This window comes from Oncorhynchus mykiss, chromosome 3 (assembly GCF_057628025.1).
Source record: "Oncorhynchus mykiss isolate SJ-2025 chromosome 3, ASM5762802v1, whole genome shotgun sequence".
Lineage (NCBI taxonomy): Eukaryota > Metazoa > Chordata > Actinopteri > Salmoniformes > Salmonidae > Oncorhynchus > Oncorhynchus mykiss.
Genome location: NC_143024.1, coordinates 3,017,151 through 3,032,038, shown reverse-complemented (window position 1 = coordinate 3,032,038; position 14,888 = coordinate 3,017,151). Strand labels below are relative to the sequence as shown.

At 48.8% G+C, this 14,888-nt stretch overlaps 1 protein-coding gene across 2 annotated transcripts in view; it reads right to left on the bottom strand.

The window, feature by feature from the left end:
• LOC110525147 (E3 ubiquitin-protein ligase RNF19A) overlaps positions 1-14,888 on the bottom strand; it is a 64,513-nt gene that overhangs the window by 6,823 nt on the left and 42,802 nt on the right. For both annotated transcript variants that reach the window (XM_090219382.1, XM_090219389.1), the window contains exons 3-8: positions 14,169-14,377; positions 7,444-7,588; positions 6,389-6,551; positions 4,008-4,122; positions 2,538-2,699; positions 2,029-2,242 (exon numbers count right to left, since the gene is read on the bottom strand). In XM_090219382.1, the coding sequence (XP_090075508.1) occupies positions 2,029-2,242; positions 2,538-2,699; positions 4,008-4,122; positions 6,389-6,551; positions 7,444-7,588; positions 14,169-14,377 (1,008 nt within the window). The remainder of the gene's footprint in view (positions 1-2,028; positions 2,243-2,537; positions 2,700-4,007; positions 4,123-6,388; positions 6,552-7,443; positions 7,589-14,168; positions 14,378-14,888) is intronic.

Sequence of the window (14,888 nt, the reverse complement as noted above, 5' to 3'; positions counted from 1 at the left end):
CTGATGTCACTAGTCCGCGTTGCCATGGTAAGAAAGCGTGATGCGTACTTGGTCTTTCTGATCCTGATGGCAGGTAGCCGAGCGGTTTGAGACAGAGGTCACTGGTTCAAATTACCAAGGCAACAAAGTGAAGAATATGTCCATGTGCCCTTGAGCAAGGCATGTAACCCTACAACACATTACACTGGACCTATCATACTGCTGGGACTGACCCTGTACAACAACACATTACACTGGACCTACCATACTGCTGGGACTGACCCTGTACAACAACACATTACACTGGACCTATCATACTGCTGGGACTGACCCTGTACAACAACACATTACACTGGACCTATCATACTGCTGGGACTGACCCTGTACAAAAACACATTACACTGGACCTATCATACTGCTGGGACTGACCCTGTACAACAACACATTACACTGGACCTATCATACTGCTGGGACTGACCCTGTACAACAACACATTACACTGGACCTATCATACTGCTGGGACTGACCCTGTACAACAACACATTACACTGGACCTACCATACTGCTGGGACTGACCCTGTACAACAACACATTACACTGGACCTACCATACTGCTGGGACTGACCCTGTACAACAACACATTACACTGGACCTATCATACTGCTGGGGCTGACCCTGTACAACAACACATTACACTGGACCTATCATACTGCTGGGGCTGACCCTGTACAACAACACATTACACTGGACCTACCATACTGCTGGGGCTGACCCTGTACAACAACACATTACACTGGACCTATCATACTGCTGGGACTGACCCTGTACAACAACACATTACACTGGACCTATCATACTGCTGGGACTGACCCTGTACAACAACACATTACACTGGACCTACCATACTGCTGGGACTGACCCTGTACAACAACACATTACACTGGACCTACCATACTGCTGGGACTGACCCTGTACAACAACACATTACACTGGACCTACCATACTGCTGGGACTGACCCTGTACAACAACACATTACACTGGACCTATCATACTGCTGGGACTGACCCTGTACAACAACACATTACACTGGACCTACCATACTGCTGGGGCTGACCCTGTACAACAACACATTACACTGGACCTATCATACTGCTGGGACTGACCCTGTACAACAACACATTACACTGGACCTATCATACTGCTGGGACTGACCCTGTACAACAACACATTACACTGGACCTATCATACTGCTGGGACTGACCCTGTACAACAACACATTACACTGGACCTATCATACTGCTGGGACTGACCCTGTACAACAACACATTACACTGGACCTATCATACTGCTGGGACTGACCCTGTACAACAACACATTACACTGGACCTATCATACTGCTGGGACTGACCCTGTACAACAACACATTACACTGGACCTACCATACTGCTGGGACTGACCCTGTACAACAACACATTACACTGGACCTATCATACTGCTGGGACTGACCCTGTACAACAACACATTACACTGGACCTACCATACTGCTGGGACTGACCCTGTACAACAACACATTACACTGGACCTATCATACTGCTGGGACTGACCCTGTACAACAACACCTATCACACTACTGACCCTGTAAAACAACACCTATCACACTACTGACCCTGTAAAACAACACCTGTCACACTACTGACCCTGTAAAACAACACCTGTCACACTACTGACCCTGTAAAACAACACCTATCACACTACTGACCCTGTAAAACAACACCTATCACACTACTGACCCTGTAAAACAACACCTATCACACTACTGACCCTGTAAAACAACACCTGTCACACTACTGACCCTGTAAAACAACACCTGTCACACTACTGACCCTGTAAAACAACACCTGTCACACTACTGACCCTGTAAAACAACACCTATCACACTACTGACCCATCTTGGTTCAAATCTCTCTTGAAAAAAAAAAAAATCTGTTTTTATCTCAACGAGACTAACCTGGTTGAATAGAGGTTAAATCCAATCCAAAAGTACTGACCTGTTCAGGTAGTTGACCATGGCGCTGCCAGACAGAGATCCGGTGATGCTGGCCCCAGCCAGGGCCATGGTGGAGGCGTTCTCACTCAGGTTGTCCCTCATGGCGCCCATCCGGTCCACGTGGCTCCCGCTGGCACTCAGACTGCCCGTCATGCCCCCCACGCTACCTTCTCCGATGCTGGGGTTGTTCCTGGTGTCCGCCACAGAGGTCGTGTCTGAGGAGACAGGGGAGAGAGCAGGAGTTCATCAGAACCGCTCTATAAACTAAAAGACAAGGTCTTTCTCCTGTTGGTTCTCTCCCCTCTATGGCCTCGTCTTTTCTTGAAGGCCTGTAGTCAAACCTCACCTTTTGAACATTCTCCTCCTCTAGGAGGGTCAGAGGTCATCAGAGTCCAGTCACAATGAGTCAGCTAACGCAACTCATTCAGACTAAACACGAGGTTACTCACTCTGTGTGTGTGTGTGTGTGTCTCTGTGTGTGTGTGTGTGTGTGTGTGTGGAGAGACGTACCAGTAGCTTGCGCCCCACTCCCTGCGGTCATCTGGTTCTCGTCATCGAACTCGATGCGGACTCCTTTCCCATTACCAGTGGAGACGCCACAGCCCCCGCTGCGACACAGAGAGATGGGCACCACACCGTACACGTACGCCAGCATGATGGGCACGCCGATGCCTGGACACACAGAGAGAGAGACAGTTAACCACCTCACACCCTGGGGAGGGACACCAGACAACCAGCAGAGACCACTGTGTCTCCTAAGAGCAGTCGGTCACTACTAGCTCATCTAAACAACCAGAGACCACTGTGTCTCCTAAGAGCAGTCGGTCACTACTAGCTCATCTAAACAACCAGAGACCACTGTGTCTCCTAAGAGCAGTCGGTCACTACTAGCTCATCTAAACAACCAGGGACCACTGTGTCTCCTAAGAGCAGTCGGTCACTACTAGCTCATCTAAACAACCAGAGACCCCTGTGTCTCCTAAGAGCAGTCGGTCACTACTAGCTCATCTAAACAACCAGAGACCCCTGTGTCTCCTAAGAGCAGTCGGTCACTACTAGCTCATCTAAACAACCAGAGACCACTGTGTCTCCTAAGAGCAGTCGGTCACTACTAGCTCATCTAAACAACCAGAGACCCCTGTGTCTCCTAAGAGCAGTCGGTCACTACTAGCTCATCTAAACAACCAGAGACCCCTGTGTCTCCTAAGAGCAGTCGGTCACTACTAGCTCATCTAAACAACCAGAGACCACTGTGTCTCCTAAGAGCAGTCAGTCACTACTAGCTCATCTAAACAACCAGAGACCCCTGTGTCTCCTAAGAGCAGTCGGTCACTACTAGCTCATCTAAACAACCAGAGACCACTGTGTCTCCTAAGAGCAGTCGGTCACTACTAGCTCATCTAAACAACCAGAGACCACTGTGTCTCCTAAGAGCAGTCGGTCACTACTAGCTCATCTAAACAACCAGGGACCACTGTGTCTCCTAAGAGCAGTCGGTCACTACTAGCTCATCTAAACAACCAGAGACCCCTGTGTCTCCTAAGAGCAGTCGGTCACTACTAGCTCATCTAAACAACCAGAGACCCCTGTGTCTCCTAAGAGCAGTCGGTCACTACTAGCTCATCTAAACAACCAGAGACCCCTGTGTCTCCTAAGAGCAGTCGGTCACTACTAGCTCATCTAAACAACCAGAGATCCCTGTGTTAGCAGGCCCCGGGGGGGAGACAGGCCCCGGGGGGGAGACAGGCCCCGGGGGTTGACTTTAATAAAATCCAAAGTGCATGACAGGGGACATGACAGACAGAGTACAGTATACTGACCACAGGGGACATGATGACAGACAGAGTACAGTATACTGACCACAGGGGACATGATGACAGACAGAGTACAGTATACTGACCACAGGGGACATGATGACAGACAGAGTACAGTATACTGACCACAGGGGACATGATGACAGACAGAATACAGTATACTGACCGACAGAGACGGCTGCCACCACAGGAGACATGATGACAGACAGAGTGACTCCTCCTACTATCACCAGGTTCCTCCTGTGAGGAGAGATGTCCTTCCCCTCATAGCGGTTATAGATCTAACAGACAGACAGACGGGTTAGAGGTCAGAGGTTATAGGTCAGACAGAGTGACTCCTCCTGCTATCACCAGGTTCCTCCTGTGAGGAGAGATCTTCCCCTCATAGCGGTTATAGATCTAACAGACATACAGGGGTTAAAGGTCAGGGGTTATAGATCTGACAGGCAGACGGGTCAGAGGTTATAGTCCAGACAGACGGACATACAGGGGTTATAGATCAGACAGACTGGGTTAGAGGTCAGAGGTTATAGATCTGACAGACAGATGGAGGTTACAGGTCAGGGGTCATGGATCTGATAGATGGAGGTTAAAGATCAGGGGTCATGGATCTGACAGATGGGGGTTTACAGGTCAGAGGTCATGGATCTGACAGATGGGGGTTAGAGGTCAGGGGTCATGGATCTGACAGATGGGGGTTAGAGGTCAGGGGTCATGGATCTGACAGATGGGGGTTAGAGGTCAGGGGTCATGGATTTGACAGATGGGGTTAGAGGTCAGGGGTCATGGATCTGACAGATGGGGGTTAGAGGTCAGGGGTCATGGATCTGACAGATGGGGGTTACAGGTCAGGGGTCAAAGATCTGACAGACAGGGTTAGGTCAGGGGTCACCGTACTGTGAGGAGAACCATGACTCTCGACTTACTGAAAACACATCATACGAGTGATGCAGTGGTTCCATCTATTGGCTAACGTTATTATGCTGTGTTCATATAAAACAACTGTATTATTCTGTCTGTGTTCATTAAAACAACTGTATTATTCTGTCTGTGTTCATATAAAACAACTGTATTATTCTGTCTGTGTTCATATAAAACAACTGTATTATTCTGTCTGTGTTCATATAAAACAACTGTATTATTCTGTGTTCATATAAAACTATTATTCTGTCTGTGTTCATATAAAACAACTGTATTATTCTGTCTGTGTTCATATAAAACAACTGTATTATTCTGTGTTCATATAAAACAACTGTATTATTCTGTCTGTGTTCATATAAAACAACTGTATTATTGTGTGTTCATATAAAACTATTATTCTGTCTGTGTTCATATAAAACAACTGTATTATTCTGTCTGTGTTCATATAAAACAACTGTATTATTCTGTCTGTGTTCATATAAAACAACTGTATTATTCTGTCTGTGTTCATATAAAACAACTGTATTATTCTGTCTGTGTTCATATAAAACAACTGTATTATTCTGTCTGTGTTCATATAAAACAACTGTATTATTCTGTGTTCATATAAAACAACTATTATTCTGTGTTCATATAAAACAACTGTATTATTCTGTGTTCATATAAAACAACCAACTGTATTATTCTGTGTTCATATAAAACAACTGTATTATTCTGTGTTCATATAAAACAACTGTATTATTCTGTGTTCATATAAAACAACTATTATTCTGTGTTCATATAAAACAACTGTATTATTCTGTGTTCATATAAAACAACTGTATTATTCTGTGTTCATATAAAACAACTGTATTATTCTGTGTTCATATAAAACAACTGTATTATTCTGTGTTCATATAAAACAACTGTATTATTCTGTCTGTGTTCATATAAAACAACTGTATTATTCTGTGTTCATATAAAACAACTGTATTATTCTGTCTGTGTTCATATAAAACAACTGTATTATTCTGTCTGTGTTCATATAAAACAACTGTATTATTCTGTGTTCATATAAAACAACTGTATTATTCTGTCTGTGTTCATATAAAACAACTGTATTATTCTGTCTGTGTTCATATAAAACAACTGTATTATTCTGTGTTCATATAAAACAACTGTATTATTCTGTGTTCATATAAAACAACTGTATTATTCTGTGTTCATATAAAACAACTGTATTATTCTGTGTTCATATAAAACAACTGTATTATTCTGTGTTCATATAAAACAACTGTATTATTCTGTGTTCATATAAAACAACTGTATTATTCTGTGTTCATATAAAACAACTATTATTCTGTGTTCATATAAAACAAGCCTGTGTAATCATTGACTCGTACACAGTAGTTGTTGGAAACAACGCTGTAGGTTAAGTTCTCCAGTACATTCCTCCATCTTTAGTCCACGAGCTGATTATCATCTTTCTGGTTGTACAGACGACTAGACTTCCACCTGATCATCCCGTTTACAGCACAGACCCATTACTGATGAACGGCTTCTCTGTTGTCTGGTCATCTATCTGTCAACACGACGGCTGATGTCATCTGATGACCTCAGTCTGCCGTGTGTTTAGGGTCAGCTCACCTTCCTCCCCACGTACACAGGGATGCCTATGATCATGGCGGGGACGGCGATGCCAGCGATCAGAGCGATGCCCACCGGAGCGCCCACCAGCGTGCCCAGCTGCCACAGAATCTTCTTCTTCCTGCTCCACGGCTTCCTGCCCCAGAAGGTACATCCTGACGGGCTGGTGACCAGGGGACAGAGATGATTACAACCCAACCCTGACAGGCTGACCAGGGGACAGAGATGATTACAACCCAACCCTGACAGGCTGACCAGGGGACAGAGATGATTACAACCCAACCCTGACAGGCTGACCAGGGGACAGAGATGATTACAACCCAACCCTGACAGGCTGACCAGGGGACAGAGATGATTACAACCCAACCCTGACAGGCTGACCAGGGGACAGAGATGATTACAACCCAACCCTGACAGGCTGACCAGGGGACAGAGATGATTACAACCCAACCCTGACAGGCTGACCAGGGGACAGAGATGATTACAACCCAACCCTGACAGGCTGACCAGGGGACAGAGATGATTACAACCCAACCCTGACAGGCTGACCAGGGGACAGAGATGATTACAACCCAACCCTGACAGGCTGACCAGGGGACAGAGATGATTACAACCCAACCCTGACAGGCTGACCAGGGGACAGAGATGATAACAACCCAACCCTGACAGGCTGACCAGGGGACAGAGATGATTACAACCCAACCCTGACAGGCTGACCAGGGGACAGAGATGATAACAACCCAACCCTGACAGGCTGACCAGGGGACAGAGATGATAACAACCCAACCCTGACAGGCTGACCAGGGGACAGAGATGATAACAACCCAACCCTGACAGGCTGACCAGAGGACAGAGATGATTAAAACCCAACCCTGACAGGCTGACCAGAGGACAGAGATGATAACAACCCAACCCTGACAGGCTGACCAGGGGACAGTCTAGGGCATATAGCCTAGCAGAACTCTGGCTATTCAGAGGCAGAACCCTGTGGTTCCTGTATAGATAGTGATGTACTCCCTGAGTGTTGACAGACTCCTCACCCCTCTGCCTCTCACCTCAGGTAGTGCAGGTCAGAGATCTCCTTCATGCAGAGCCAGCAGAACTCACAGCCGCACACGGCGCAGGTCATGTGGTTACAACTGCCGTCGTTCATCTTGATGATGTAAGCAGCGCAGCGCGGACAGGGCTTGATGTCATCGGCTGGGGATGAAGGAATAGAAACGCCGTGTTTGTTGTTAAAACAGAAACAGTGGACCACACCTCCCCCTTAAATCCCAGACAGCACATACACCCTCTTCTTCATCTAGAACATTCCCGACCTACCTACTTCTATTGCCAGAGGCAGTATTCCGGGTTCTCATCTGGCCACACAAGGAGCTCGGTGGGAAAGGAGGGGAAGGGAAAGACTATGCAATCTATTTTAGAATAAGGCTGTAACGTAACAAAATGTGAAAAACGTCAAGGGGTCTGAATACTTTCTGAATGAATGTATCCCAGTTGAAAACCTTTTGTTGGTTCTTCTCTGACATAGAAGACGGTTCCATAAAACCTAAACATAATAACATAACATAATATAAAATCATTTCACCAGCGTCTTATTTCACAGGGCTTCATTCCATGGTTCCTTCCACAGGAGCCAGGAGAGATAAACTACGTTTATTTTCAGCAAACTTTAACATGTGTAAATATTTGTACAGGCCCTTCTCCACAGATTGCTCAGTTTGGCTGTGCGGACAGCTCTGGTCTTGGTGGTTCCAAACTTCTTCCATTTAAGAATATTGGAGACCACTGTGTTCTTGGGGACCTTCAATGCTGCAAAAATGTTTTGGTATCCTTCCCCAAGATCTGTGCCTCGAACACAATCCTGTCTCGGAGCGCTACGGACAATTCCTTCCACCTCATGGCTTGGTTTTTGCTCTGACATGCACTGTCTACTGTGGGACCTTAAATAAGGTATTTCTGTTTTTTCATTTTTTTATACATTTTCTAACATTTCTAAAAACCTGTTTTGCTTTGTCATTAAGTATTGTGTGTAGATTGACGAGGGGGAAAAAAAACTAATTTAATCAATTTTAGAGCACTTTTTGCCAGTCCTGTCTGGTCCAGCGACGGTGGGTTTGTGCCCATAGGCGACGCTGTTGCCGGTGATGTCTGGTGAGGACCTGCCCTTTACAACAGGCCTACAAGCCCTCAGTCCAGCCTCTCTCAGCCTATTGCAGACAGTCTGAGCACTGATGGAGGGATTGTGCGTTCCTGGTGTAACTCGGGCAGTTGTTCCCATCCTGTACCTGTCCTGCAGGTGTGATGTTCGGATGTATCGATCCTGTGCAGGTGTTGTTACACGTGGTCTGCCACTGCGAGGACAATCAGCTGCCCGTCCTGTCTCCCTGAAGCGCTGTCTTTGGCGTCTCACAGTACAGACATTGCAATTTATTGCCCTGGCCACATCTGCAGTCCTCATGCCTCCTTGCAGCATGCCTAAGGCACGTTCATGTAGATGAGCAGGGGCCTTGGGCATCTTTCTTCTGGTGTTTCTCTTAATGTAATGGCATGAAAAAAATTGCTGATTATTATCAATGACTTCAGATGTAACAAGTTGTCCAGTACAGGAAATCCTGACTTGTACCCTAGTTTCTAGAAAGACCCAGAGACATCAGTGTCCAGAAGACCAGGTGAGTCAGGTCCCCTTGTAGAACCCTCCCAGTGGTAAATCATCAGTGTCCAGAAGACACCTGCACCAGGTGAGTCAGGTCCCCTTGTAGAACCCTCCCAGTGGTAGATCATCAGTGTCCAGAAGACACCTGCACCAGGTGAGTCAGGTCCCCTTGTAGAACCCTCCCAGTGGTAGATCATCAGTGTCCAGAAGACACCTGCACCAGGTGAGTCAGGTCCCCTTGTAGAACCCTCCCAGTGGTAAATCATCAGTGTCCAGAAGACACCTGCACCAGGTGAGTCAGGTCCCCTTGTAGAACCCTCCCAGTGGTAAATCATCAGTGTCCAGAAGACACCTGCACCAGGTGAGTCAGGTCCCCTTGTAGAACCCTCCCAGTGGTAAATCATCAGTGTCCAGAAGACACCTGCACCAGGTGAGTCAGGTCCCCTTGTAGAACCCTCCCAGTGGTAGATCATCAGTGTCTAGAAGACACCTGCACCAGGTGAGTCAGGTCCCCTTGTAGAACCCTCCCAGTGGTAGATCATCAGTGTCTAGAAGACACCTGCACCAGGTGAGTCAGGTCCCCTTGTAGAACCCTCCCAGTGGTAAATGTGTCCAGAAGACACCTGCACCAGGTGAGTCAGGTCCCCTTGTAGAACCCTCCCAGTGGTAGATCATCAGTGTCCAGAAGACACCTGCACCAGGTGAGTCAGGTCCCCTTGTAGAACCCTCCCAGTGGTAGATCATCAGTGTCCAGAAGACACCTGCACCAGGTGAGTCAGGTCCCCTTGTAGAACCCTCCCAGTGGTAAATGTGTCCAGAAGACACCTGCACCAGGTGAGTCAGGTCCCCTTGTAGAACCCTCCCAGTGGTAGATCACAAGATAAAATAAAACATTGTTACAACACACTGTGTTCAAATCTTTCACCAATTATTCCATCCATTGACTGGTCCACAATGTTTATTGTTCCAATCATTTGTTCCTAACAATAAATCTGACACAACCTGAAGCTTTAGGGACTCTCATATGAACGTTGTGTCCAAACCAAGAATCACCATCCAAGTCAACAGTGTTTCATTCAAATAAACAAAGTCAGGGTTTAAGGCCTGGGTTTAAGACCTGGGTTTAAGGCCTGGGTTTAAGGCCTGGGTTTAAGGCCTGGGTTTAAGGCCTGGGTTTAAGACCTGGGTTTAAGGCCTGGGTTTAAGGCCTGGGTTTAAGGCCTGGGTTTAAGGCCTGGGTTTAAGACTTGGGTTTAAGGCTTGGGTTTAAGACTTGGGTTTAAGGCCTGGGTTTAAGAACTGGGTTTAAGGCCTGGGTTTAAGGCCTGGGTTTAAGGCCTGGGTTTAAGGCCTGGGTTTAAGGCCTGGGTTTAAGGCCAGGGTTTAAGGCCTGGGTTTAAGGCCTGGGTTTAAGGCCTGGGTTTAAGGCCTGGGTTTAAGGCCTGGGTTTAAGGCCTGGGTTTAAGGCCTGGGTTTAAGGCTTGCAGTTGTAATGTTGTTAGTGTACAGTTTGTGGTCATCCATCCATTAACGTTCCTGTGAATTCAATAAATTTGTTTAGCACTTACGGACTGACTGGGCAGATGGTTCCCAGCCTGCAGGTCCAGCTTCCCCGGCCCCCTGTGTTCGCCCCTCGGGATCAGGAGGTCCAGCTTCCCCGGCCCCCTGTGTTCCCCCCTCGGGATCAGGAGGTCCAGCTTCCCCGGCCCCCTGTGTTCGCCCCTCGGGATCAGGAGGTCCAGCTTCCCCGGCCCCCTGTGTTCGCCCCTCGGGATCAGGAGGTCCAGCTTCCCCGGCCCCCTGTGTTCGCCCCTCGGGATCAGGAGGTCCAGCTTCCCCGGCCCCCTGTGTTCGCCCCTCGGGACCAGGAGGTCCAGCTTCCCCGGCCCCCTGTGTTCGCCCCTCGGGACCAGGAGGTCCAGCTTCCCCGGCCCCCTGTGTTCGCCCCTCGGGATCAGGAGGTCCAGCTTCCCCGGCCCCCTGTGTTCACCCCTCGGGATCAGGAGGTCCAGCTTCCCCGGCCCCCTGTGTTCGCCCCTCGGGATCAGGAGGTCCAGCTTCCCCGGCCCCCTGTGTTCGTCCCTCGGGATCAGGAGGTCCAGCTTCCCCAGCCCCCTGTGTTCGCCCCTCGGGATCAGGAGGTCCAGCTTCCCCGGCCCCCTGTGTTCGCCCCTCGGGATCAGGAGGTCCAGCTTCCCCAGCCCCCTGTGTTCGTCCCTCGGGATCAGGAGGTCCAGCTTCCCCAGCCCCCTGTGTTCGCCCCTCGGGATCAGGAGGTCCAGCTTCCCCGGCCCCCTGTGTTCGCCCCTCGGGATCAGGAGGTCCAGCTTCCCCAGCCCCCTGTGTTCGTCCCTCGGGATCAGGAGGTCCAGCTTCCCCAGCCCCCTGTGTTCGCCCCTCGGGATCAGGAGGTCCAGCTTCCCCGGCCCCCTGTGTTCGCCCCTCGGGATCAGGAGGTCCAGCTTCCCCGGCCCCCTGTGTTCGCCCCTCGGGATCAGGAGACCGTTGAATCATCCTTCCATTCCCTGAAATGTAGACATCTCTCCCAGCCGGGATCTCTGGTAGGAGAGAGGTTCTGAAGTGGCGTTATGACTCAATCTGTGTGGGACTTGGCCGATCTGATAAACACCCTCTCAAAATGTTTGGTTGCTCTTCAGATGTTGCTTCAGCTGGGAGGACATCCACTTTATCGTCGACCCCCCCTGAAATGTAACCTTCACGACTCCTGGGTCCCGGGCCTCTCTTCTCTCATCCTTTCAGATGTTGCTTCAGCTGGGAGGACATCCACTTTATCGTCGACCCCCCCCTGAAATGTAACCTTCACGACTCCTGGGTCCCGGGCCTCTCTTCTCTCATCCTTTCAGTGGCCAGACTCCTGGGTCCCGGCCTCTCTTCTCTCATCCTTTCAGTGGCCAGACTCCTGGGTCCCGGGCCTCTCTTCTCTCATCCTTTCAGTGGCCAGACTCCTGGGTCCCGGGCCTCTTCTCTCATCCTTTCAGTGGCCAGACTCCTGGGTCCCGGCCTCTCTTCTCTCATCCTTTCGGTGGCCAGCAGCTCTGACACCAGCTCACAGCACAGCCCCTTGGTGAGCAGCTCTCACACCAGCTCACAGCACAGCCCCTTGGTGAGCAGCTGACACTAGCTCACAGCACAGCCCCTTGGTGAGCAGCTCCGACACCAGCTCACAGCACAGCCCCTTGGTGAGCAGCTCCGACACCAACTCACAGCACAGCCCCTTGGTGAGCAGCTCTGACACCAGCTCACAGCACAGCCCCTTGGTGAACAGCTCTGACACCAGCTCACAGCCCGTTGGCCAGCAGCTCTTACACCAGCTCACAGCACAGCCCCTTGGTGAGCAGTTCTGACACCAGCTCACAGCACAACACCAGCTCACAGCCCGTTGGCCAACAGCTCTGACACCAGCTCACAGCCCCTTGGTGAACAGCTCTGACACCAGCTCACAGCCCGTTGGCCAGCAGCTCCCTCATCTTTTCTGCTGTGTCTTCATTGTCCTCATCAGACAGGACTATTATAGATACTGTACGTCTGGGTACAACCGGTTCGTTGGGTCGTTCTAATTTTTTCCACAATACTATCCATTCTTGGACCCCCCGGATCGATGTTCTATGAGTTCCAAATGTTCCAAATCGATGTTCTATGAGCAGCTTCTCCAGGTCGTCATGGAGACCGTTCACCTTCCTGTTTATTTGCTCGTCCATCGAACAACTTCCTATCGTTCACTATAACAGCGGCGTGGTTTTCACCGAAGAGAGTCTCCGCTTGGTTACTTTCCGCCAGACCTTTAGCAGCAGACTGCTCGCGTACGGTTAAACATAGACGACTGGTTTTAGCAAGTTTAAAACAACAGATTTACATACTTGTTTTCAAAGTTTGTATTTGGTCCAAAGCATTCTCTTAGACCTAAACCTCAACTGGAGTGTGTTTCTCTCTCTTAAACCTCAACTGGAGTGTGTTTCTCTCTCTTAAACCTAAACTGGAGTGTGTTTCTCTCTCTTAAACCTCAACTGGAGTGTGTTTCGCTCTCTTAAACCTCAACTGGAGTGCGCGTTGATCATCTTGTGTGCGCGTTGATCATCTTGTGTGCGCGCTGATCATCTTGTGTGCATGTTCATCTTGTGTGCGTGTTCATCATCTTGTGTGCGTGTTCATCATCTGGTGTGCGTGTTCATCATCTTGTGTGCGTTTATCATCTTGTGTGCGTTTATCATCTTGTGTGCGCGTTGATCATCTTGTGTGCGCGTTGATCATCTTGTGTGCGCGTTGATCATCTTGTGTGCGTGTTCATCTTGTGTGCGTGTTCATCTTGTGTGCGTGTTCATCTTGTGTGCGTGTTCATCATCTTGTGTGCGTGTTCATCATCTTGTGTGCGTGTTCATCATCTTGTGTGCGTGTTCATCATCTGGTGTGCGTGTTCATCATCTGGTGTGCGTGTTCATCATCTGGTGTGCGTGTTCATCATCTTGTGTGCGTTTATCATCTTGTGTGCGTTTATCATCTTGTGTGCGTGTTCATCATCTTGTGTGCGTGTTCATCATCTGGTGTGCGTGTTCATCATCTGGTGTGCGTGTTCATCATCTGGTGTGCGTTTATCATCTTGTGTGCGTTTATCATCGTGCGCGTGTTGATCATCTTGTGCGCGTGTTTATCATCTTGTGCGCGTGTTTATCATCTTGTGCGCGTGTTTATCATCTTGTGCGCGTGTTTATCATCTTGTGCGCGTGTTTATCATCTTGTGCGCGTGTTTATCATCTTGTGTGCGTGTTGATCATCTTGTGTGCGTTTATCATCTTGTGTGCGTGTTGATCATCTTGTGTGCGTGTTGATTATCTTGTGTGCGTGTTTATCATCTTGTGCGCGTGTTTATCATCTTGTGCGCGTGTTCATCATCTTGTGTGCGTGTTCATCATCTGGTGTGCGTGTTTATCATCTTGTGTGCGTGTTCATCATCTTGTGTGCGTGTTCATCATCTTGTGTGCGTGTTCATCATCTTGTGTGCGTTTATCATATTGTGTGCGTGTTGATCATCTTGTGTGCGTGTTGATTATCTTGTGTGCGTGTTTATCATCTTGTGTGTGTGTTTATCATCGTGTGAGTGTGTGTTACCTGCAGCACCACTCTCCTGGCTGTAGCTAAGAGACGAGGAGCTGAAGGTGCGTAGCCTCAGGCTCTGGGCTCTCTGCTGCCGGGCCGCATCACACGTCTGGTTGGGGTGCCACAGCTGCTTACAGTGGTAACAGAACTCCGTGCCACACCCCTCACGTCCACACGTGATCTTAGGACAGCTGGCACAGCCAAAGGCAATGACTGCATACCTACAAAACCAGAGGGAGAAACAGGTCAGGGTTCTATCTTCAAGGACAGAAAGGGACAACGCTCTCTGTGCTCAATGTCCAGGAGTCTCTGCCTGAGTCGTCAGAACACCCCCTGTTTCTAGCGATGTTCATTCATTCAGCTTCCAAAAAATCTAGCTTGTACTAATTCAGCCCAGACAGTTGTCCCCTGCCTGTCTGCCTCTCTCTCTCTTTCCCTGAGAACCATCAGACAGGACCCTCAGACAGGACCCTCAGACAGTGGTCTCCTGCCTGCCTCTCTCTCTCCAGGGTACTGCAGGCTAGCTCAGTGCTGCCCCCCTATCATTGAATAACTCCGGTTGAAGGCCGACCAGGGTACTGCAGGCTGCCACTAGCTACTAAATTATCCTTAGAACTTCTGTGTGCAATTTTGAAAACAATCAATGCAAGGACATACATCTGGTGTATTAGAAGCAGTTATTGTCACCATGATTGTCTTTGAAATGTGTATTTATTCACACAAAAGATTGAC